The sequence below is a fragment of the Eretmochelys imbricata genome, chromosome 19 (genome assembly GCF_965152235.1).
Source record: "Eretmochelys imbricata isolate rEreImb1 chromosome 19, rEreImb1.hap1, whole genome shotgun sequence".
In the NCBI taxonomy this organism is placed as follows: domain Eukaryota; kingdom Metazoa; phylum Chordata; order Testudines; family Cheloniidae; genus Eretmochelys; species Eretmochelys imbricata.
The window spans coordinates 13,170,349-13,196,374 of NC_135590.1; the positions used below are offsets into that span (position 1 = coordinate 13,170,349).

The 26,026-nt window shown below is 52.9% G+C and overlaps 1 protein-coding gene across 1 annotated transcript in view; it reads left to right on the forward strand.

Annotated features, from left to right (window-relative positions):
* PTPRU (protein tyrosine phosphatase receptor type U) overlaps window positions 1–26,026 on the forward strand; it is a 299,318-nt gene that overhangs the window by 104,864 nt on the left and 168,428 nt on the right. The window contains 5 exon segments of the mRNA XM_077837733.1: window positions 17,331–17,602; window positions 18,685–18,766; window positions 20,324–20,439; window positions 21,243–21,420; window positions 24,162–24,455. Of these exon segments, the coding sequence (XP_077693859.1) occupies window positions 17,331–17,602; window positions 18,685–18,766; window positions 20,324–20,439; window positions 21,243–21,420; window positions 24,162–24,455 (942 nt within the window).

Here is a 26,026-nt window from a genome sequence, read left to right on the forward strand (position 1 = left end):
GAACTGGAGGTCCTGGTGATGTCAAGGAACTATGATGTGATTGGAATCACAGAGACTTGGTGGGATAACTCACATGACTGGAGTACTGTCATGGATGGTTATAAACTGTTCAGGAAGGACAGGCAGGGCAGAAAAGGTGGGGGAGTAGCACTGTATGTAAGGGAGCAGTATGACTGCTCAGAGCTCCGGTAAGAAACTGTAGAAAAACCTGAGTGTCTCTGGATTAAGTTTAGAAGTGTGTGCAACAAGAGTGATGTAGCGGTGGGAGTCTGCTATAGACCACCGGACCAGGGGGATGAGGTAGATGAGGCTTTCTTCCGGCAGCTCACGGAAGCTAGTAGATCGCATGCCCTGATTCTCATGGGTGACTTTAATTTCCCTGATATCTGCTGGGAGAGCAATACTGCGGTGCATAGACAATCCAGGAAGTTTTTGGAAAACGTAGGGGACAATTTCCTGGCGCAAGTGCTAGAGGAGCCAACTAGGGGGGGCGCTTTTCTTGACCTGCTGCTCACAAACCGGGTAGAATTAGTGGGGGAAGCAAAAGTGGATGGGAATCTGGGAGGCAGTGACCATGAGTTGGTTGAGTTCAGGATCCTGACGCAGGGAAGAAAGGTAAGCAGCAGGATACGGACCCTGGACTTCAGGAAAGCAGACTTCGACTCCCTCAGGGAACGGATGGCCAGGATCCCCTGGGGGACTAACTTGAAGGGGGAAGGAGTCCAGGAGAGCTGGCTGTATTTCAAGGAATCCCTGTTGAGGTTACAGGGACAAACCATCCCAATGAGTCGAAAGAATAGTAAATATGGCAGGCGACCAGCTTGGCTTAACGGTGAAATCCTAGCGGATCTTAAACATAAAAAAGAAGCTTACAAGAAGTGGAAGGTTGGACATATGACCAGGGAAGAGTATAAAAATATTGCTCGGGCATGTAGGAATGAAATCAGGAGGGCCAAATCGCACCTGGAGCTGCAGCTAGCGAGAGATGTCAAGAGTAACAAGAAGGGTTTCTTCAGGTATGTTGGCAACAAGAAGAAAGCCAAGGAAAGTGTGGGCCCCTTACTGAATGAGGGAGGCAACCTAGTGACAGAGGATGTGGAAAAAGCTAATGTACTCAATGCTTTTTTTGCCTCTGTTTTCACTAACAAGGTCAGCTCCCAGACTGCTACGCTGGGCATCACAAAATGGGGAAGAGATGGCCAGCCCTCTGTGGAGATAGAGGTGGTTAGGGACTATTTAGAAAAGCTGGACGTGCACAAGTCCATGGGGCCGGACGAGTTGCATCCGAGAGTGCTGAAGGAATTGGCAGCTGTGATTGCAGAGCCATTGGCCATTATCTTTGAAAACTCGTGGCGAACCGGGGAAGTCCCGGATGACTGGAAAAAGGCTAATGTAGTGCCAATCTTTAAAAAAGGGAAGAAGGAGGATCCTGGGAACTACAGGCCAGTCAGCCTCACCTCAGTCCCTGGAAAAATCATGGAGCAGGTCCTCAAAGAATCAATCTTGAAGTACTTGCATGAGAGGAAAGTGATCAGGAACAGCCAGCATGGATTCACCAAGGGAAGGTCATGCCTGACTAATCTAATCGCCTTTTATCATGAGATTACTGGTTCTGTGGATGAAGGGAAAGCAGTGGATGTATTGTTTCTTGACTTTAGCAAAGCTTTTGACACGGTCTCCCACAGTATTCTTGTCAGCAAGTTAAGGAAGTATGGGCTGGATGAATGCACTATAAGGTGGGTAGAAAGCTGGCTAGATTGTCGGGCTCAACGGGTAGTGATCAATGGCTCCATGTCTAGTTGGCAGCCGGTGTCAAGTGGAGTGCCCCAGGGGTCGGTCCTGGGGCCGCTTTTGTTCAATATCTTCATAAATGATCTGGAGGATGGTGTGGATTGCACTCTCAGCAAATTTGCGGACGATACTAAACTGGGAGGAGTGGTAGATACGCTGGAGGGGAGGGATAGGATACAGAAGGACCTAGACAAATTGGAGGATTGGGCCAAAAGAAATCTGATGAGGTTCAATAAGGATAAGTGCAGGGTCCTGCACTTAGGACGGAAGAATCCAATGCACCGCTACAGACTAGGGACCGAATGGCTAGGCAGCAGTTCTGCGGAAAAGGACCTAGGGGTGACAGTGGACGAGAAGCTGGATATGAGTCAGCAGTGTGCCCTTGTTGCCAAGAAGGCCAATGGCATTTGGGGATGTATAAGTAGGGGCATAGCGAGCAGATCGAGGGACGTGATCGTCCCCCTCTATTCGACATTGGTGAGGCCTCATCTGGAGTACTGTGTCCAGTTTTGGGCCCCACACTACAAGAAGGATGTGGATAAATTGGAGAGAGTCCAGCGAAGGGCAACAAAAATGATTAGGGGTCTAGAACACATGACTTATGAGGAGAGGCTGAGGGAGCTGGGATTGTTTAGCCTGCAGAAGAGAAGATTGAGGGGGGATTTGATAGCTGCTTTCAACTACCTGATAGGCGGTTCCAAAGAGGATGGCTCTAGACTGTTCTCAATGGTAGCAGATGACAGAACGAGGAGTAATGGTCTCAAGTTGCAGTGGGGGAGGTTTAGATTGGATATTAGGAAAAACTTTTTCACTAAGAGGGTGGTGAAACACTGGAATGCGTTGCCTAGGGAGGTGGTGGAATCTCCTTCCTTGGAAGTTTTTAAGGTCAGGCTTGACAAAGCCCTGGCTGGGATGATTTAACTGGGAATTGGTCCTGCTTCGAGCAGGGGGTTGGACTAGATGACCTTCAGGGGTCCCTTCCAACCCTGATATTCTATGATTCTATGATTCTATGCAAGGGCCTTGAGAAGTCATCAAGCCCAGCCCCCTGAGCTGAGAACACAGTCCTCTTTATAAACAGACCCTTAACATATTTGAAGACCATTGTCATTTTCCTCCTCAGTCTTTATTTCTCCAGACTAAACATGCCCCACCCCCTTTAAAAAACAACAACATTTCCTCATATAAAAGGCTGAGAAAACCTGACCTCATTTCTCTTGCTCTTCTCTGGACTCTCCAGTTTGTCCACATCTTCCCTAAAGTGTGGCTCCCACAACTGGACACAGTACCCCAGCTGAGGCCTCACCCGTGCTGTGTAGAGCAGAACAGTTATCTCCCATGTCTCACATACGACCCTTCTATTAATACACCCCAGCATGATACTAGTCTCTTTCGCCATATGGAGTCAGAGACATTCCCACTCCCAAAGAGCTTGCAATGTAAGGACACAAGGGGTGGGAGAAAGGATACATTACTGTACAGTTGGGGAATTGAGCCACAGAGAGATTAAGTGACTTGCCCGAGGTCACACAGGGAGGTCTGTGGCAGAACTCTTGAATCCCATCTGGCCACAAGACATCAATTTACTACTTAGATCTCTAAGTACATTAGAGCTACTGTAGTGTGTTCAGCCATTCAAATGGCATTTGTAGCAGGGTGGTGTTATAAGAATAGCCATACTCTGGGCTCCTTTTCTCTAGTTTTTGGGATATCATCCCAGTGTTGGGGGCAGAGGAGCTTCCCTCTCATATTCTTCTAAATACATGGCCAGATTTTCAACAGATGCTGGGGGCCAGGCACCTATGAAAATCTAGCCCAAAGTGTCCACAGTGGGAATTGCTGGGGTCAAGAAAACATGACCCTGCGCTCTTCTGAGAATTTGGCCCAGTCTGCGTAACCTCCTGGAATTGCCGGAGTTCTCCACTTGCTTGGAGCTGTGCTCTGAGTGTTTCCCTAAAAGGCTGGGAAGCTGGGGGTGCTGTTCCCATGCGCCGTCGGCGCTGCTCAGCTGTTGATCCAAACATGCACTGTGCTTGAGGGTTTACTCTCGAGCTCTCTCAATGAGTGGTGTATGTGGCTCAGGTTCCAGATGTTGAATCCTCCCTACCATCTAGCCCTTACTTATATTGCTAATTGTTGTTACTACTCCCCTAGTGGGGAAGTGGCTTGGGAATAGCATTGCTCAAGCCTAATGGGTGGAAGCAGCTGCGATGGGCTTTGCGAAGGCTCAGCATCCCTGTCTGTGCGCTGGGAGTGCTGGTAACAGGCAACTGGTGGGGTGTGTGGGAAAGTACCACCCTCCCGAGCTTCGCTTACAGCTTTAGATAAGCACACACAGTAAGATACTCCTCCTAGGTGCCTCACCATGAGTCCCAACTGCCTCTGTCTACCAATGCCACTGTACCTCAGCAATCTGTAGTATATCAATCCTCACTACACCCACTATATAGATGGGGAGCTGAGGCACAGAGAGGCTAATTACCTTGCCCAAGGTCACCCTGGAAGGCTGTAGCAGTAGAGACTTGAAGCCAGGTCTCTGAGGGCCATAGCTTCCACCTTCACCACTGGACCATCCTTCCTGTCCTTGGCATAAAAGCCCCCTTCTGTCACCCTTCCTGGATCCTGTCCCTTAGTAGTAATATGCCCCACCCCACATGCCTCTGGGATTGCTGAGGGAAGGGCAGACAGCTCTGTCCCAGGCCTGGTGGTGACTCTGTGCTGCCGCTGGGCCAGATGCCTCAGGAGAAGAATGTGTGTCTGTTTCATTGCAGCACCCCCTGGAACTCACCAGGCTTTGGGTTTTGTTCCAGACCAGATCCCCTCCTGGTGTAAATCAGTGCATGGAGCGACACTGATTTACTCCAGTTTGGGATTTGGCCCGCAGAGATCAGCGCATGTTCACAAGCTAGGGCCAATCTGACGTTTTGCAGCTGAGCTGAATTCATGCCACCGTCACATCAGCTGCCCATGGCTGTTTGATATGACCTCCTGAAAGGTGAAACGGAGGTGGGGTGGGGATGCACTGGGAACTGGAACAAAGGCAATTGCTCCTAGACCCTAAGGGATAAACCTCATCTGGGCAGGAGACAGAGCCTTCTCGGGGGCCGGTCTGAGACTGGAATGAGCTTTCCCAGGAGCCATCCGTCACCTTCCAGAATAGCGAGACAGTCTTCTCTGCCCTGCCGTTGCTTCCCTAAAAACAGAGCAGTCTGCACAGAACGCCTTCCGAATAGTCCCCCCGGAGACAGGACGAACCACACATGTTAGTAAGCTACCATAATGCCTGGCTGGAAGGTGCTCAGGTCGGTGGTGATAAGGACAGGATGAGAACCTGTACAGTGTAAACTGGAGTCAGAGATGGATAAGCCCCAACAGGTCTCAATCCTTCCCTGGCCAATGCAGTACTGGTCCATGTGGACGTAGCCAAATATCTCCCAGCTCCTTTCTATGCCTGATGCCAGGGGCCTGCGCACGTCCTCCCTACCTTGGCTGCGATGTCATTTCTCTGAGTTCTCTCCAGCAGGTTAATTTTAGTCTCACTTCGTTGTCTGGCTTTTTGGGGGAGAGGCGAGGCTTTCATTTATTAATGAGCCCCTGGCAGATTGGACAGGGAGAGCGATTGCTTTCGGAAGACGGCCTTTGGCTGCGGTTCAGATGTCAGAGTGGGCTGGTGATGGCTCTCAGGGCCCCTGTTTTTTCTGGGCCAAATGGAGCCAATCTCATTAGCGCAGGAATAATTTTTCTGGGGAGAGGGAGATGCACAGGCAGGGACGGAAGAGGGGAGAGAGAAAGAAATCTACATATTAGCTTTGTCTCCCTCGATGGAATTTGACTCCCACCAATTATACCATCTTCTCCCCACATCAGCCTAAAACACTGCACAGGGATGTTGGGTCCAGAGGGGTGGTTTCATTAATAAAAAGTGTGTGTGTGTGTTGGGGGGGGGGTAAGCAAACCCTCTAGAGCCCTGACAACAGGAGGGCTGGCTAAGAGGCAGTGTGTACAGGGTGCTAGACTCCTTCTGGTCCTAGATGTTGTGCTGGCACGTTGGTTTAATCGTATCCCTGCCTCAGTTTCCCCTTTCCTCAGATAGGGATAAATGGGGCCTCTCTGTTGTCCTTGGAGAAAGAGCTCTACAGACGGGGTACATGGTGTGCTTAGTGGGCCAGATCCTCGGCTGGGGTATATTGGTGCAGCTGTGTAGACTTCAGTGGCTCTATGTTGATTTACCCCAGCCAAGGATCTTGCCCTGTGTGTGCTTAGGAAGGAGTCATGTTGCCCTCTTGTGACTGCACACAGAAGGGATGAGGGACTTGCTGCTGCTGGGGTGATCAGCTCACCCTTAGCCCAATGGTTTGGAGGAATGTGGTTCTTTGGGGGCTGACGGAGGAGGGTTCTAGGCCTCGCTGTATGTGAGCGAGACAGATCTGTCAGGCCGTTAGGCCTGTGTTCTGCAGACGTGGGTTCATCATGATGTGGCAGTTTCTCAGGACATCTCTCACCTGCAGCGTGCACCTTTCACACTCCCTGAAAAATCTATTTTTCCCACCCTTTGGCAAATGGACAGACCCACCATTCCATGCTTCCCACCTGCTCTCCCCCTTCCCTGTGCCACTTTGGCCAAGGGCTGGGATTTTTTTCACACATCTGCAAGCAGCTGATGAAATCACAGAGAAAAATGGCTCCCTATTAATCTAACCAAAAAGCAAAAAACCCTGTAACTGCAAAAAGCAACATTGTCACAGATCCATGGCCACATGCAACTTCTTGGCGGCACACTCCAAACTGGAATTCAGATCCCTGCTGACTGAGCTAAAAGAGAATCTCCCTAAGCTGCTAGCAGTATGGGGCCTATGACACACAGTTGAGTAGTTCTGATTTCATACAGTGGAGGGCAGTGGTGCATGCATGCATTAGCCCTTTTATTACACTATTGTCCTTTCCTGCAAGCCTGAGTTGCCAGGGGAGAGTTCTTGGAAGAGAATAATGTGGATTAATTTAAATTAAACAGTGGTAAAAGCTATTAATAATTAAAGGGCCACTGTCAAGAAAACAATGGTAGATTTAAATAAATGACTTGGCTCGGTTAGTTACAGCATCCGGCGTTATTAAAATGGAAAGAACATTAACAATCTCATTTTCATTTTAATGTGTCCTCGGCCTTGGTGGCTTGAGACTCTAGGCGATCAGGTCTGCGATTCAGACGCACGCTAACCGCTGGGCCAGTCCTGTCAGCATCACCTTTCTGTGCCTGACCTTGTCGCTCTCTGGCAGCTGCCCCTGGCTTTTGCTGCAGTGTGATGGCTACATGTATGGTCTGGGGGTTAAAGCAAGGGGCCAGGACTACTGGATTCTGTTCCTAACTTGGGAGGTGTAGCTTAGGGGTTAGTGCAGGAGGGGGCTGGGAATCAAGACTCCATGGTTCTGTGCCTACTTGTGTGAGTTGAGTGTCATTTAGTCGGGACAGAGCAGAGAGGCTGGCTGCCAGGATTCCTGGGTTTTATTCCTAACTCGGAGGGATGGGGGTTGTTTATGGACTGGAGGAGGCTGGGAATCAAGAATCCTTCGTTCTGGCCCAGACGCACAAAGATACTTAGGTGCCTAAACCCCAGATTTAGGTGCTGCTGCTCTCTACAAAACCCATGTTCGGCTGCCACCTAACCCCATAGGGGCCTAAACTCACTCAGCGCCTGAATTTTTGCTGTCAGAGTTTCCCCTGGTGCCGAAATTTCTGCCTCTGGGCATGTGCACTGCTGCCCTCCCTCTAGCCGTCCGGACGCCTGTCTTACGCCTAAGCCCCAGTGAAATCCATGAACCGGAGGAAGCTAGTACTTCTCCCAATTCATTGTCAAGGGAGTCTCAGCACCGAATGCAGCCTTTGTGGAGCCCGTTGTTGTTCCAGTGGTTTTCTAGGTACCTAACGGTTAGCCGTTGCTGTGCTCAACATCACAACCCCTACGTCCTTTAGTGGCACCAGCCTCTCTTCGTAGCTGTGAGCTGAGTGTAGGGGCTGGTGCCAGAACTCCTAGGTTCTGCTGGCAGCTCTTCTGTTGCCTCACTTAGTCCTTTCTCTGCTCCCGCAAGGGTGAATGGGGATAACATTGCATCCCAGAGAGTGTGGGGGGTGGGGAGGGAGGAGGGGTAAATATGTCATTTGTGCAAGGCTGTGAGAGTCGTGGATGGACACGGGGGGCCGTGCATGGTGAGCGTTATCTGGCAGCTGAGCGGGCATCCCGGAAAGCCCAGGAGCCGAGATACCGGCAGTTGTTAAGCTAACGGCCTATGAAAGCTCTCACTAGCTGAGCACAGTTTAAAATCAGCAGCGACTGTGTGTTAAATGATACGAGATGATGGAAATGGAAATTAAATGGTTCAAATCTGGCCAGGGACGGCAGTGTCGACACAGCCCAAGCAGTGAGCATTAAAGAAAAACAGCCAGCGCGTCTCTGATGCAATGGAAGCAATTACCAGGGCCAGTTTTAGTGGGATCCTGGAGGAAGCACCGAAGCCCATGCAGCAGGAGGAGGAGGAGGACGCTGAAGGGCTTGCGCACGGCTTGGGAGAAGGAAGCTCAGGGTTCATCCCGGCTTGCTCAGGTTTGGGACTTCTGGAGCTGGCGTTTAGCCCCAGCTCTGTGTGGCTGCCAGGGCTTTGGAGAGTGTGTGCGTGCAGACGGCAGGCTGTGCTGAAAGTGATGAATGAACCCTCTGAAGAGCCCAGGCGAACCTCCTTATCCACATTGCAGAGCCGTGCTCTGCATCCAACCCTCCTGATTTAGCAGGGACAGACCCGAGCCTGCCCTATCCTGGAGTGCAGGGCTCTAGCTTCCTCTCCAGATGTTGGTATTGCACTTTCAGTGGCTGGCAGGTGTGGTGAGACACCTGCCCCCCCTTCTCCCCCTGACCTCTCAGGCCTGGTCCACCCCTTTCCCTGGTGCAACATTTTCTTGTTACCTTCTCACAAGCATTCCCCCTGCCGGCTCTCAAACCCTCCAAGACCAGCACATGCCCTCCTCTCAGAAGAGCCCCCTTCCCAGCTGTCTGACCCTCCCTGTCCTCTAATGAACTAACTAAAGATCTATAAACTAAAAAAAGAAATGAGTTATTGGCATGGTAAAAGCAGGTAAACACATACAGACACAAACGAGTTACAGCCTTAGGTTCTAAAAGGTAATCGAAGCTCCTATAATAAGCAGCTCTGTGTGTCCTTCGGGGCCAACCCAAGCTGAACAGCTGAAGACCTCTTGCTTATATTTAGAAGTCTTTTCCCCTCAGATTTCAAACAGCAAAGACACAGGGTCCCCCCGGCCCCACCCCCAGCCTGACTCCGCCCCTTCCTGCCCCTATTGGATCCCGCCCCAAATCCCTACCCTGGCTCCACCTCTTCCCCAAGTGCGCCGCGTTCCCCCTCCCTCCCAGGCTTGCTGCAGGAAACAGCTGTTTTGCGGTGCAAGTGCTGGGTGGGGGGGAGAAGCAGGATGTGTCGGCCCGCTCAGGGGAGGAGGCGGAGGTGAGCTGGGGCGGGGGGGCAGGTTGGGGAGCTGTTGCACCCACCAATTTTTCCCCGTGGGTGCTCCAGCCCCAGAGCACCCACGGAGTCGGCACCTCTGGACACAGGCACAGACTTTCATTTTTCCAGGTGGGTGCTCCACTCCTGCTCCGCCCTGAGGCCCCACTCTACCCCTTCCCCAAGGCCCTGCCCTCACTCAGCTTCTTCCTGCCCCAACTCTGCCCCCTCCCCAAAGTGCCTCCGGTAGGGTGACCAGACAGCAAGTGTGAAAAATCGGGACGGGGTGGGGGGGTAATAGGAGCCTATGTAAGAAAAAGCCCCAAATATCGGGACTGTCCCTATAAAATTGGGACATCTGGTTACCCGAGCCTCTGGTCCGCCGCCGAACAGCTGATCGGTGGGTGGCTGGTGGGTGCTGAGCACCCACTATTTTTTTTCACCAAACTGAGCACCCAGGGAGTCGATGCCTATGAGTATAGAGATAAAAAGCTCATTCTGGTCTCTTCCCCCAGAGTTCAGAGTGACCAGTCGGCCATGTGTCTCCTCTGCATGGGTGTGAGGGAGCCATCAACAGAGTCTTTTGTTCTGTGATGACCCGCAATGGCTTGTCTGATGTCTGTAGAATTGTGTTGGGCAGGAGGTGACAGCTTTTGTGATACATTGGTATTTCACACTCAATAATGTGTCTGCTGGCTGCCGGGTTTCCAGTTTCATAGCAAACGCTTTTGGAGTTCCAGAGCAAACACTTCAAGGTTATCTTAGAGCATGGGATACTGATCTGGTAAATGAGATTAATGCAGGCAACAATTTACGAGCATTTCATAAAATCCAAACGCTAGGCATCTCTATAAAGCTAATCCCTGTTTTAGCAATACTAACATGCAGGTGAGCCAGACTGGTTTCCAGCCCTGCATTTGACAGTGTTCAGTGAGGTCTAGGGGCCTTGGCATGAGCTAGTACCTCGGCTGCCAGCGTCACTCCCACAGAAGTCTGGTGGCTGTGAAGGCAAGTAGGAAACCAAGACACGCTGTGGGCAAGGCCCAGATTCTCCAGGGTTTTTGGGCACCTGCTGCCGAAATCACTGGGCATTAGGTAAGAATCTGGGCCCTTGTGACTTTGCCCCCATGATCACAACAGCATGTCAGTGGCAGAGCTGGGAATGGAGCCCAAGTCCCCTGCTCTGAGCACAAGACCACACTATCTTTGGGAGCTCATTAAGGATAAAGACCTCTCAGATCTGGGATAAGTGACATGCCCCAACTCTGGCACCATCCCCTTCAGGAGCCTGGCTCCAGGTCCCTGTCAGGCTGGGCCTGGGGAGCTGGTTTTCCTAATACCAAACCCACTCAACATGGGGCGTGTGAAAGGTGACAGGGCCTGGCAGATTGTTGGATCTGGACTCTGGGAAGGGGGACAGTTGAACAAGGGGGATTGGAGGGGAAAAGCATCCAGTGGAAAATAGGGTCAAAGGCAGCAGGTGGGAGGGGAAGGGAATATGCTAAGGAAAAAATACGTGGGTCTGTATATAGCATGTGGGACCCTGACTTGTGGCAGCCTAGATCACAGGATGCTTCTGTTCTCAGCACACAGCACAGCCCGCTCTCCAGCTGGAAATGCATGTGCTCTAATCTGGGCAGCTCACTGGGGGCAAAACCCTGGGCCAGATCCCCAGGGGAGTCGATCAGCGCTGCTCAGGTGAAGCCCCTGGACCTTACACCCATTTGCACTGGTTGAGGATCAGGAGCTTAGATCAGTGGCTCTCAGCTTTCCATCTTGGGGACCCTTCCCTCCTGAGACCCCCACCCCCTCAAGCTGGGACCCTCTCCCAGTTCGCAATGCGGGGAGGGTAAGCTGACCGAGACCACCTGACTCCTGTGTGCAGCCCTGTGGTTTAGATCCCGGGAAGAGAGGAATCAACCCCCCTCTCCAAGCATCCGCCAGACCTTCAAATACCGTGAGCCTCGCACCCTCCCCACCACATACCATAACCCACCCCAGTGTCCAAGGATCCTGAGATGGGTGGGAGCTACAGGGCCGTGGCTTGCTGACAGGACTCAGCCATCGCCCGGGTGATGACGAGCTTCCTGTCATTTGTCCAAGTTCAGCCAAAATTCAGGCCCAGGTGCGGTGTATAATGACAGCCTGAGGAAGCCAGGTTGCTGTGTCTGCATCCGCTTAGGCAGATGCTGTGTCGGATTTCCCCTCCCTGCCACTCCACCCTGCGCTGCAGCTGCCCTGCTAGTCCAGCAGCCTTGGGGCGTCCCTTAGACTGCCACTGATGCCAGGCTGTGCTGCAGATCATGCCTGATAGGTGGGCAGCCTAAGCAAAGAGCCAGATATTGGTGCTATTACCAGGGGAACGAGGGGTTTCCACATTCTGGGCTGCCCCTATGTCTTGCAATGGCGAACATTTAAATGGATAAAAATTCAGGTAAAATGCTTTCAAGTAAACATGGATGTTATTTGTCGAAATTCTACCCGAAAAAAAAAAAGAAAATTGAATTCTGGCCACGCCCCCATCCTGTCCTGACACAGCCCTCCTGCCCCCAGCATGCCCTGTGCTTGGGTCTGTGTGGGGCGGGGGGCAGCATCCGGGAGCCTTACACTGACCCCGTGCTTGGAGTGTTTCCCTGGGAGGTCCGTTCTGGTTCCTTTCTGGCCTTTACAAATAGTGTAAAGGGACCAGAATTGGGCTTAATTTGTAAATCCAGGGCTTCAAAATTGCAGAGCTAATGCATTAACTCTTTGTTCATTATCTAGTTATTATTATGAATTATTTGTGTTACCGTAGCAGCTAGGAACCCTAGTCACAGACCAGGACCACATTCCGCTAGAACAAAAACACAGTCCCTGCCCCAAGGAGCTGACAATCTAAGTATAAGATAAGAGACAACCGATGGATACAGACAGACAGATGGGGGAGAACCAGGAACCGATGGGACAATATTGGTTACTATGACCCAGGGAGCCCCTCAGTGCCAACTGGCAGAGAGCACCCCTTACCACAACTCACATCAGGTCTGACATGCTCATTGCCCCAACACACTGTTGTCATAATCTGTGTCTAAAAGGGGTCATGTGCAGACTGGTAACACACTGGTCATTAATGTTGTTGTGTGGGGCATGTACGGGTGGTGTATAAACAGTTATAGATGTGTGCCGGAAGTGTGTTTGTGTTTGGCAAGCAGTGCATTAGCCCAGACCGCCCTAAACAGAGGAATGTTGTTGCACCTGCTTGACTTGTCTCCAATGTAAATTGAGCAAGGGGAGGCCAGACACAATGAAAGTACATTTACATGTACGGGAAACAAGCCATCCAATTAGCAAGTGGTGACCATTTAATGATCACACTAGGGGCTCGAGGCCGTACCCGAGGAAGGCTTCCTGGCTCTTGGAACAGAGAAATGGCCTTTGGGAAATAGAAGCAGAAACAGAAAGCGATTTGGGCATCCATCACCTGAGGGACACAAGAGGCCAGAGCTCTTGACACCTGAGAAAGGTGGATCCCTCAGCCCAGGGGGAACTGAGAACTGAGACAATGATTGTAGCTTGCTGAAGTTAAGTTTTAGTCACGAGAAAGCGTGTTGTGTCTGTAACCTTGTCTGTCTCTTTCATCCTCACTTGAAATCACTTGAACCTGTGGTCATTGTTAATAAACTTATTCTTGTTTTATTACAAAACCATCTCAGTGCTGTTCTAGCAAAGTGTGGGTCGGCAGCTAACCTACCAGGCTGATGGGGGCTCTGTGTCCCTTTGCAGGTGGCAAACTTAGTAACTTCTGCAAAAAGAAAGGGAGGACTTGTGGCACCTTTGAGACTAACAAATTTATTTGAGCATAAGCTTTCGTGAGCTACAGCTCACTTCATCGGATGCATCCACTGAATGCATCCCATGAAGTGAGCTGTAGCTCACGAAAGCTTATGCTCAAATAAATTTGTTAGTCTCAAAGGTGCCACAAGTCCTCCCTTTCTTTTTGTGGATACAGACTAACACGGCTGCTACTCTGAAACCTGTCATTAATAACTTCTGTGAGCATGCAGTGAGAGGGACTGACCGCTGCAGAGAGACGTCTCTGGGGAGCTGGGGTTCACTGATTGCTAACTGCAAGACCAGGTTTGGACAGGCAGAGTCCTGCAGAGTTTGCTGGCCAGGCAGACAGGCTGGCATGGCGGAGGGCTGCTACAGAGTTTAGCAGCAGCAAAGCTCACTCCTGCTGAGGCAGAGCAGTGACATGGTGGTTCACAGTTCTGGGCGACCCGAGCAAGACGTCACAGTCTCCATGACAGGGAGCGGGCTCTGCATTAGCAGCAGCCTAACTGTTGACAAGTTTTTTGTAGCCACCACAGCCAGGGTGAGTTTTAAGGAGGGATTGGAAGGTGGAGCATGAGGCAGCTTTGCAGATGATTATGGGGCGCTCCTCCCCAGCGTGAGGGGGAGAAAGCATGAAGCTGGTCATTGGACCATTTAACAGGTGGGTGATGGAGGCTATCCTGGGCCATCAGAGGTGAGCGTCGGCACCTCTGATGAGTAGGGCCCTACCAAATTCATGGTCCATTTTGGTCAATTTCACGGTTATAGGATTTTAAAAATAGTTATTTTCATTATTTCAGCTATTTAAATTTGAAATTTCACGGCGTTGTAATTGTAGGGGTCCTGACCCCAGAAGTAGTTGTGTGTGTGTGTGGGTGTGTGTTGAAGGTTATTGTGTGTGTGGGGGGGAGTTGCAGTACTGCCACCCTTATTTCTGTGCTGCTTCTGGCAGCAGCGCTGCCTTCAGAGCTGGGCAGCTGGAGAGTAGCAGCTGCTGGCTGGGAGCCCAGCTCTGAAGGCAGAGCCATTGCCAGCAGCAGCGCAGAAGTAAGGATGGCCTGGTATGGGATTGCCACCCTTACTTCTGCACTGCTGCCTGCAGAGCTGAGCCCTCAGCCAGCGGCTGCTACTCTCCGGCCACCCAGCTCTGAAGGCAGCAGCGCAGAAGTAAGGACGGCAATTCCGCTGCTGCTGGCAGGGCGCTGCCTTCAGAGCTGGGCGCCTGGCCAGCATCTGTCACTTTCCGGCCACCCAGCTCTGAAGGCAGCGCAGAAGTCAGGGTGGCAATACCGCAACCCACCTAAAATAACCCTGTGACCTCCCTGCAACGCCCTTTTGGGTCAGGGCCCCCCAATTTGAGAAACACTGGTCTCCCCTGTGAAATCTGTATAGTATAGGGTAAAAGCACACAAAAGACCAGATTTCACGGCCTGTGACATGTTTTTCATGGCCGTGAATTTGGTAGGGCCCTACGAATGAGAGATGATAGGTAGGGTGGAGATATACCGTGAAAGGCTTTCAAGGTGAATACAAGCAGCTAGTGTTTGATGCCATGGAGAACGGGGAGCCAGTGGACGGATGCAAAGAGGGGGATGATCTGGTCAAAGCAGTACGGTAGGAAATGGTCTTTGAGCAGCATTCTGAACGGATCCGATCGGGGCAAGGCTGCCTTTGCCCAGGCCTGAGAGAAGGCTCTTGGAGTGATCAAGACGCAAGATGATGAGGGCCTGGGTGAGAGTCATAGCTGTGCGGATGGATAGGAAAGGCCGTATCTTAGGGACGTTAGGCAGCAAGAATCAGCAAGATGTCGAGGGAACCCTCGTGACGGCAACGGAACTGCGGGGTGGTTTGGTTCTGTTCAGGTTCTTATACTGCCCTCATCTCGGTCACCATGTCCAAGTGTCTTCCAGTGGCGCAGCAAGCAATGTGATGTGGGAGTATTGGAGAGCCAGGGAGCCCCCTGCTTATGGGGCAGGGGAAGGGGACAGCCCGGTACAGCTTTCTGGCTACAAAAGCTGACTCACGGCTGAAAAGCTCATATTGCCACATGGGTCTGAACATCCTCAGAGAGCAGAGCAGTCTGCTGGCACCAAGGGATGTGTGTGCTCTGAGACAGGCATCATACACTGGGGGTTGAGGCAGAGGGGAAGAAATGAGGACATCTCTCAGGTCCCTATATCCTGTGATGCCCTAATCACGGGGGCCTTTTCATTATAAGACAGCCCCCTGTTAAATAACAACACTTAGAGCTGCTCTCCCATCCTGTGTTACTGAGGTTCTTGCACTGGGTACCCAGCCCTTTGAAACACACTCTCCTGCAGGAAGGAGGGCAGTGTCTTATTTTTACAGGTACTGGGTGTTATCCAGTGTGAATGCCCTGTCAGATGGATGGGAGTTTTAAATGACCAGGACTGCCGGGTTTTTTGTCCCCTTTGGACATTCGTTTATCCCGCCTCTGCCCTTGGCAGGTAGGGAAGCACAGATGGGAAAACTGAGGCAGGGATGCTAAGTAACTTGTCCCAGGCTACAGAGAGAGTCAGTGTCGAAGGTGGGATTTGAGCCTATCCTGAGGCTCCTGCGCTCCAGTCCCAGTCGAACCTGCTGTGAAGTCTGTTCCCCCCCTGCCCTCCAGCCACTCTCTAGCTATGGCCTGGGTCAGAGAGTTCAGTTCATCTGTGGGGGAGCCGCAGCAGAGAGGGCTGGGAGGGGAGATGGGCACATGCTCAGCTTCTGTGGGTCTGTCTGCACTGCAATGGGAGGTGTGGCTGCAGCACGGGTAGCCATCCCCGAGCGAGCTTTGATCTGGCAAGCTCCTGTACCAATAGCGTGTGAGGTCACGGCAGCAGGGCAGCGGCGCGGGCTGCTATTGGTACTGGAGCTAGCCAGATCAAAGCTAGCGGGGGTACAGCTACGCATGCTGCAGTCGCTCCTCCCATTGCAATGTAGACAGACCCTATGGTGTGGGGAGCGGCTCTTGCACTGGGGTTTTCCTTCCCCTCCTCGTCCTCTTTGCACCTGTCTTTGTGAGGCGGGGCAATGCCATGGACTGCTCCCTTGCCGGCATGGCCTGAGGTTGGACATGGAGCATCTCCAGTAGGAAGATGCTTCCCGCTGGTCCTGCATGCTTCCTGTCTCTGTGCACCCAGTATTTGGGGCACCAGCAGCCACCAAGCACTTCCCTTAATCCTCTGCCTGACATGGGAGGGTCAGTCTCCTTCCATTGGCTGTAATCTCTCCTGGCAGGCTGAGCGGCCGCGGGGTGATGTTGAGGCTGGGCAGGGGAACAAGGAGCAAGTGTAACAGGTTCTCTGCCCCAGCTAATAACGCATCGAAACATCAGTCACTGCCTGAGCAGCTTTCCCAGGCCAGCTGCCTGCTTGTTAAGCCAGGGAGATGTCAGAGAGCTCGATAGCAGTGATTTGCCAGGAGGAGCCCGTGGAGCCAAAGGAAACACATCAATTGCATGGGAGGGGAGGTGCAAAAATAGCACTTACCTGCACTGCAGAGCTCGTCCTTCAGCCCCTCTGCCCGGGAGTAGGAGTAGCTGGGTTTAGGGTCCCGTTCACCATTGCCTTGTACCTTGCGTAGCCAGCTCATCACTCTTCCAGGACCCAAGCTAGCTTGATTAAAGTTAGCTCAGGGATGCCAGCTGGAGCTGCAGTCACGCTCCCTGACTGCATACACCAAGAGAGCCATGCCAAACAAAGACGGGACATGGGAGAGCCCTTCGGGCCTAGGCGTGGGTGGAGACATGAATGGGGACAAGAATGAGCCACTGATAGAAGTGGCTTTGAAGGAGGAGCGAGAGGGTGCTGGGAACTGGCTGGCTGCACCAGGGGTAAGGGGGGAGAATGAAAGAAGAAATGAAGAGCTGATCTCCAGACTTGCAGTCCCCAAGTCAGTGGGCCAGGCCAAGGCTATCGCGTTGCACTGAGAACACCCAGTGGTCAGCGGTAACAGATTAGGCTCTCAAGGTGGGCAGAGGCAGTCAATTGGAGCATTGCTGGCTGGCATGGCAGGATTCATGCAGCTGTGAGTCCCGATATGGATGGAGCGGTCCAAGAGAGAGGGTCGGGGATTCAGCATGTGGAGGGCACACAATGGCCAGGGGGCTAGACTACGGCAGCCGTGGGCAGGGAGTCTGACGCGCACAGATCCCTGGGCGACTGGGTGCCGCTGAGCCGATAAACCCTCCTCATTCTCCTGCCCCTTCCTTGCAGGTTCCTACCTGATGGTCAACTCCTCCCAGCATGTGCCGGGACAGAAAGCTCACCTCCTCTTCCAGACGCTGAGTGAGAATGACACCCACTGCCTCCAGTTCAGCTACTTCATGTACAGCCGGGACGGCCACAGCCCCGGCTCCCTCAACGTCTACGTGAAGGTGAACGGGGGCGCACTGGGCAGCCTGGTGTGGAACGTGTCCGGCTCCCACGGGCGGCAGTGGCACCAGGCTGAGCTGGCGGTCAGCATGTTTTGGCCCAACGAGTACCAGGTGGGTTGGAAGCATCCCTCACGACGGGAGGTGGGGAGATGGTCTTGCAGAGGCAGCAGGGTGATTTGGGGCCTGGAGGGGACTTAAGCAGACAGTAACTGAGCTGAATGGGCCCTGGAGGAGAGAGAGGCCTTTGAACTCACTGCCACGCAGCCCTCCGGCAGGGCGCCAAGGGACACCACACTCAAGCTATTGCAGGGCTTGATGCTGAGCCCTTGGCGGTGCCCAGGGGCCCTACTCCTGAAAAACTCTCACAGCTGCCTCACTGATGACCCACAACCCCCTTACTATTCCAGCGCTGGGCCCCCCATTACTCTGGTACCCCTCAATCCCAACTCAAAGCCGCACCGGCTATTCCAGCCCTGGGCCCCTCATCACGCCGGTACATACCAACCCACAGCCCCACTGGCTATTCCAGCCCTGGGCTCCCCTCCCCTCTGCCTAACTTGCCAATGCCCCTCACTCCTAGCCTGTAGCTCCTGTGCCATCCCAACCCTGCCCCTAAACTGTGCTGCTGCCCAGCCAGTGAGGTGTGCCCTCTTTTCTTCCCGCCCCGCAAGCCCCGGAGGTCCAGTCGTGAGAAGCACTGATGTTGTGTCTGTCTGAGCTGCTTAGTGCTGTGAAGCGGGGGCTCGTGGGAGCGCTCTGTGCTCAGTGGGCTGGCATGTCTAGCTGCCAGCCAGGCTGGGTATAGCAGGAGAGTGAGCCCCCTCTGTATTTCAGCTCCTTGGCTTCCCATGGCAGCAGGTGCCCGGGGGGCAGTGGGGAGCAGCGCCGACATGAAGAACTATTAAAACGAACAATCATCTAGTTTCCTTTCGGTAACGGTTTGATCCAAGCCAAGACATGGACCCAGGCTGCAGAATTCAAATCTGGCTCCAGAGTTCGGGGCAGTCGGCTGCAGGGATTTGGATCAGCCTGTTGTTAAGATAAGGCCAGGCCCATTATTAAGATGCTGCATCCCTCGGGGGCTTGGGCCCAACTCTGCTCGTCTCCAGGCCCTTCCCGTGCCAGTGTGACCTTGCCCATGGCTGGGGGCAGCAGATCACCTCAATGACAGGCACATGTCTGATTGCCCCCAGGTCCTCTTTGAGGCGGTGATCTCTGGCGAGCGCAGAGGATACCTTGGCTTGGATGACATCTTGCTCTTGAATTATCCATGCTGTGAGTATCGCAGCACCCTGGCTGCAGCCTCCTTCCTGACAGGGGCCAGCCCTCACGCTGCCAATGATGTGTCCCGCTAATGAGCCACTTGGCAGGACTCTGTGAATTGGATGCCGCGAGCATTAACGACCTGCTGTTGGAGCAGGGCCAAAGGGGGATGCTCCAGGAGCAGCTGCTGCGGGGGAAGGGACATGGTGATTGGGGCTGTGAGGTGGGCGTCTTTCATCAGCAAGGCGGGTGGGCAGCCATCTCCTAGTCAGAAAAGCAGGAGCCCTCAGGGGCTGGGAACCACTGGCTAGCACTGGCCAGGGCCAGGCGGGAGAGCAGCCTAGTGAATAGTGCCTGGCAGGGCTGCTTGGTCGTACTGAGCCGCATGCATGCTGGGCAGGGTGCTGGGCGGATGCCCAGTGGGGCAGATGTGATCAGCAAGGCTGAGATATTTATCTCGCTGTGGAGACCCCAGGCCTTGAGCTGGGACTCTTGACACTGCAGGGGAATGGCTGAATCTCCCCCCAATGAGCGTCTACGTTGATGGGACACAAACCACAGCTCTGCTCCTTGTCCTGGGAGAACACAGGCTAAACATCAGGCCTACATGTCCCCTTTAAAAGGGACAGCTCCAGAGGGGAGAAGGGACAAGTTGTCTGGGGCTGGCCGCTGGGGAAGGGAGCTAACACCTCGCAGACAGGATGAGGCAACGGAGTGCAAGGTGCATCTGGGCCCTCTTGCTAAATAGTGGCTCTGCAAAGCCAGACAGTTCCAGTGTGGGTTGGGGGGTTCACCCCGTGCTTCTCCCAGCCCTGGTGCAGTCCCTGCAGGGAGGGAGGGCTCTGCAGGAAATCAGTGCCATCCAATGGAAAACCCCTGCATGGCAGGTGGGATTTCAAGGGTACAGGACTGTACTGGCTCCCAACTTGCAGCTGAGCTTATGATGTCACAGGGTCCCCTGCAATCTCCTCCATGCCTTAAGTTTCCCGGGCTACGTGATTTGTATACCCTAGAGTGGTTGCACCATAGAATATCAGCAGTGAGGATTTGTATATCCAGGCTGCAGACCTCGCTCCATTGAGTCCGACAGTCTGCATCTGATGGTCATCTATATCTGATGCTACAGAGAAAGGTGAAAATGCCTCCCACAAAGCACTTGGCTATTTGGGCCACGTTGCAGCTATGGGAGAAAATTTCTTCCTGCCCCCCAAAAGAAATGAAGTTCTGAAGCATGAGCATTGATTACTCCTAACCTATCCAAATGGTGGGGGAGCGAGCCGCAGAGTTTGGATCTGAATATTGGGTTCTTTGTTTCAGGCCCTTAGCTAATTAATAATGATTATTAAATGGTCCAGCTCCTGGTAAAGCCTTTAACCCAGAGCAGGAAAGCAGCCACATCTCAGCTGCAGACCCAGAGCCTGGTCTGGCTTTGTGCTCCTGGGATCCAGCACCTTGTTTCATGGGTGCATTGGGGAGTTCGCCGGGGAGAGGGAAAGTACCGGCAGGTAGCTGCACAGTAGCCGAAGTGCCTGGATCCCCGTGTGACTCTCTGCCCCTCTGTTCTGGCAGCCAAAGTGCCTCATTTCTCCCGCCTGGGCGACGTGGAGGTCAACGCTGGGCAGAATGCCACCTTCCAGTGCGTGGCAGCCGGGAAGGTGCTGGAGGCGGAGAGGTTCCTCATGCAGGTAACTGAGGGGTGGTGGGATGGGGGTGAGGGGGGCTGCTCTGTCAGCGTAGAGCCTTTCGCTGGCTCCCCTGCACCCCCCGGAACTCCCTGAGACGGAGTTGGTTCCTTCCCCGCCTCACTGCCGCACGGTGCCCTGGACTGAGGGCTGTGGGGCTGTGACTGGCTCAGCCCCACGGACTGGATTGTACTCAGGGGCAGGGCTGTACGGCCCACTCTGGAGCACAGGGAGGGGGAAGGAAATGAACAGTGAGGGATGGGGTGGGGGACCCTCTCCCTATTTTCCATGGAAGTCCCATCGGAAGATCAAAAACTACAGATGAGGGGGAGCCCCACCCATAACCAGCCCTCCCTCAGAGGCCCAGCGTGCCACCCTCTCCAAGGCAAAGTGCTCTTTGCGGTCAGGACCAGACCCCCAGGTAGGAGTGGGAGAAGTGGGCCGTTATAGTCCCAGGCCCATACCCACACCCCTCCCCCTGCGCCCCCACAGGACTCCACATTTGTGGTGCTGCAGTGCCATTCCCAGCCATTCCTTGTGGGGGGAGGGGACTGCGCTCCCACCCGGAGCGTTGCCCGACCTGCTCAACAGTGACCCCTGTGGCTGTGTAGAGAGCAGCCCCGAGAGGGCTCTGGATGGCTCAGCAGGCGAGGCTTTCAGGGAGAACCCAGTAGGGAGAAACAGGATGCTCTGTCAGACCCAGAGGGGATCACCACTCCTGCCTAGGCAGCCGTGGGGAGCAAGCACAGGAGGGCTGAGCAGCATGAGCTGTCTGGGGACCCCCCCAACACCCTCTCTCTGGCCAGCAGAGGCAGAATGGAGTGGTCGCCCCAGCCGCCTCAGTGAAGCACATCAGCCATAGACGGTTCCTGGCTACCTTCCAGCTGGACGAGGTCTCCAAGGGGGAGCAGGATCTTTACCGCTGTGTCAGCCAGTCCATGCGGGGCTCCGGTGTCTCCAACTTTGCCGAGCTGATTGTGAAAGGTGAGGGTGACACTTGCTGACACTCGAGGAGGGGCCTTGAGCGGTAGAACTCAAAGCATGTTACAAACCTGTCATTTGAACTCAGGCCATTAACTAACATGATGCTAAACATGACAGGCCAAGTCATGTTTAAAAGGTGTTAGCTGGTTATGGTGAACCCTCTACTCTGCTCCCCGGCCAGGGTTAACCATGGCCACCACATTACTGTCCTCGTCTACACGCAGGATACAATCACGTCTGACATGATGTTAGCTAACCTGTGGGAGTTAACAAGACCTGTTTGTAGTGTGGACGTGGCCTGCCTGCTTCTCTCTGGGATTCATCCCGGACAGCTTGGCACATACTCGAGCCAACATTGTCAAAAGTGGCAGCTGATTTTGAGCCCTTCAATTTCTCGGGGCTCAAGCTGAGATGGCCAAGGCCTGCTTTTCAGAGGCGCTGAGCACCTGCAAATCCAGGGGCAGTCAGTGGGACTTGGCACTTCTGAAACCCGGTCTGAGGTGTCTCGCTGACAACTTCTCAGGGGGTTGAGTCTGGTCCACTGTGTTCTAATTCTATGTGAATGACATTCCCTTTGCTCAGGGCTTCTCACTGATGTAGGGTGAGGTAGTGCTTCATCCTGAAGGATCCTAACTTGATGGAGTTATGTGAACCCAGTGAAGTCAATAGGAGCCATTCCTTGATTTGACTGGGCACTGGAACACGTTATATGCATCTCTTCTCTCTACCCACCACTGACATGCGTCTTCCTCTGGGGTGGTGCACTGCAGCTGTTCAGCAGTGCACTCCAGTGCTGTGCTGCCTTGCATATTGCGTCATGTGCTGTTAGCTCAACACAAATCAAGGGGGATGTAAAAACTTAGGAACATAGGAAGTGCCAGATTGGATCAGGCCCAAGGTCCATGTAGCCCAGTGTCCTGTCTCTGACAGTGGCCAGCAGCAGCTGCTTCAGAGGAAGGTACAAGAAACCCTGAAGTAGGCCGTTGTGAGATAACCTGCTTCCTGAGTTTTTTTCCTAACCTCTAGTAGTAGAGGTTAGCTTATGCCCTTAAGCATGAACTCTTAGTTATTTGTTAAATTTGTATTATTATTAGGGGTCTTCTTAAATCGCAGAAAAATCACTCATTTTTTGCAGGTTGGTCACGGCATATATAGCAAATTTTGCGGATGTGTAACACTTCTGTGAAATTTTCTATGTATGCTGTGACCAACCTGTGAAAAATGTGTAATTTCTCTGCAGTGTTTCTCAAGCTGGGGGCCCAGACCCAAAAGGGGGTTGTAAGCTTGTTGTAGGGGGGTCGTGGTATTGCCATCCTTACTTCTCCACTGCTGCTGGCGTTGCCTGAAGCTGGTGGCGGGAGAGCAGCAGCTGCTGCCTGGGCACCCAGCTCTGCAGGCAGCGCTGCCGCCAGCAGCAGCACAGAAGCAAGGGTGGCAACACCACACCATTCTCCACTCTGCCTTCAGAGCGGGGGTGGCTGGAGACCCTATTTAATGGGGGAGACCATATTTCACTGTCCTTGATGCGATTTTCATGGCTGTGACTTTGACAGACCCCTAATTATTATAACTGGATCGCCTTGCTATCTGGATACAGTCCAGTCCCTTTTAAAATCCTGCCTCAATGCTATGTAGTAGCAATAAGTTCCACAGGCTAATTGTGCCATCTCTCAATACCCAGTGGGAGGAAGGAGTTTTTTGCTTAGCACAGTGGGACCACACTCATTCTCACTGACCTGCTTTTGAGAGTCAGTGAACGCAGACAATTAAAAAGGAGGCAGAAGACTGCATCCGCCAAATGTACTGTGTTCATTTATTTTGACGGCTGTGGCGAAGCGTTAATTATCGATGACAGAGTTTCACAGCACCGTGGCAACTGCTTGGAAGCATTGTCTGTAAAAAAACACAATGATGTTCTGGTCACATGAGACCTTGCTGCCGCCTGTGCTGTTAAACCTCGGAGGAGAGAGTGTGCGCACGTGCGCGCTTATGCTTCTGTATTTGTAGGTGTGAATTTGTCATGAGTGCTTTATTTGTAGGTGTGAATTTGTCATGAGTGCTTTATTTGTAGGTGTGAATTCTAAAGAGTTCTGCTGTGTTCGGGATCGAAGCGTGCTCGTGGTTCCAGCAGTATAAATCCCCCTGATCCCACTTACGCTGCTGCCACACACCAAAGACGATGACACAGTAGACTTGCCTTCGAGGAGAAATTTGCAGCCATCAGGATTGCTAGCAGTGGGCTGGGTTCTGCTCTTGTTTACAAGGAGTGAAGGCAGAGCGGCTGCTTTTAGAACCAAATGGGAGCCAGCATCCTTCTTATGCCAGGGTCTTTTTAGCTAAATGGCGAAGAAGAAAGTCTGAATGTTAATTTAGTCCTCCTTTGTGTTCCAGCAGCACCTAGAGATCAGCTCCCTGTTGTGCTCGGGGCTGTACAAACTTGGTCCAAAGAGCGTCCAGTCTGAATAGACGAGACAGACTAAGGGTGGGAGAAATGATTATTATCCCCTGATTACAAATGGGGTACGGAGGCACAGCGAGGCTAACAGGTTGTATCAAGGACACACAGGGAGTTGGTGGTAGATCAGAGAACTGCACTTGGATTTCTCAAGTCCTAGCACAGTACTTTAAACCACAAGCTGTGCAGTGGGGTTGATGGAAAGACAATGGCTCTCCAGGGTACAAGCACCGGTGAAGCAGAAGGGGAACATTCCATTCATACCCCTCCCTTTGTCTTTCTCCAGAGCCCCCCACGCCCATTGCTCCCCCACAGCTGCTCCGAGCAGGTTCCACCTACTTGATCATCCAGCTCAACACCAACTCCATCATCGGCGACGGCCCCATTGTGCGCAAGGAGATCGAGTACCGCATGACCTCGGGGCCCTGGTCGGAGGTCCACGCCGTCAACATGCAGACCTACAAGCTGTGGCACCTGGATCCCGATACGGAGTATGAGATCAGCGTGCTGCTCACGCGGCCGGGGGACGGAGGGACTGGCAAGCCGGGGCCACCCCTCATAAGCAGGACCAAATGCGCAGGTAGGCACACTCCTTAACGCTGGAGGCCCCAGGCTATTGGCTGGTCCTTGATTGACAAGGATCTGCATGGGTATCCATTGGGTGCAGTGTAAAACCTGGTCATGATATTTTCTGTCATGGTGGCAGTCTCTGGACATTGTGCTTTTCCTGAACTGCCCCCAGTACCGCTAGCCATTGGTATTTTGGGGCTTGTCTACACTGGTAGAATTATACTAGGGTAGTTAAACCACTGAAGTTACACCAGGATAACTCCCCTTGCGGCCAGGCTTATTCTAGTAAGTTTAAACCACTTCCAAGCGGCATAAGCTCAGCTGGAAAAAGGCCCCTCTTATACTGGAATGAGTGTCCATGTCGGGGGTAGAGGGGCAGGATGGGGCCCTGCTTTTCACTTCACACAAAGCCTAGGAACAAGGATGTGGTCCAGTGATTACAGAAGGACATGGAAGAGCAGGACTCCTGGGTTTCATTGCTAGCTCTAAGAAGGGAGTGGGGTCTAATAGTTAGAGCAGGAGACTGGGGGTCAGGACTCCTGGGTTCCCAGCTCTAAGAAGGGATTGGGGTCTAGTAGTTAGAGCTGGGGATGGGGAGTTCAGGACTCCTGGGTTTGTTTCCCAGCTTTACCACTGACTCCTTAAGTGACCTCAGGCAATCCACTTAACCGCCTGTGTTTGTTAAAGCTGAAAAGTTGTGGCAAAGGGCCCTATGTCCTTGACTATTTCCTACAGTGAAGTCTATGCAGCTCTTGTTATGGCTTTATCAGCTGACAATCAGACAGATATTAACCGTCAACCCAGGCCGAAAGAAAATCAAAGAACCCCAAAGAAAACCTCCTGGCGCGGGAGCTGGCTCTGCAGCCTGGATTTACTCTTTAATACACTGACAGGGGACGCAGTAAACTGACAAATGATTGTTGCTTCAGCAACTGGGTAAAGCAACAGTCAGAGCTTGCTGGCAGCGGGAGGATTAATAACAGCCCAGAACAATGAGGTTTCGCACCCACCATAACTCAGCTCCAGAGCAGCCGTTTCTTAGAGGCAGGTTGGAAGAGCAGTTGCGGAGGTGACGAGTGGGTTAAAAGGCAGGGGAGCACCTTGTATGAGCGAAGAAGACGCAGCAAAGCGCTGGGCTGGGGTGGCTTTCTGGGCTGAGCAGGGGACAAAGGAAGCACAGAGGGGCTTCAGCTAGCTTGTAGCCCCACTGCGCTAGGCACATACCAAATGAGCATCGTCGCCCCGAAGAGCTTGCAGGCTGAGATGGGACCATACTGGTGGGTTAGGGGAGATGGGCTAACAAGAATCCCAAGGGATTTGGGAGCTTTTCTGAGGTCTGGCAACATCTGGGTGCCTTCATCCTGTGAGACCGACCCGCTTCCACGTTCTTTCTGTTGGGGACCCAAAGGAAAGGAGCCCGAGAAAAGTCTCTAGCAATCTTTCCAGCTCCAAGAAAATGAGGTCTTGCGGATAAAGCACAGCTTCACTGACTTCCATAGGAGCTGGGGTCACCCAGCACCTCTCGGGGTGGAGATGTGGAACAAGATCCCATCCTTAGACACCATGTGGCTGATGTACATG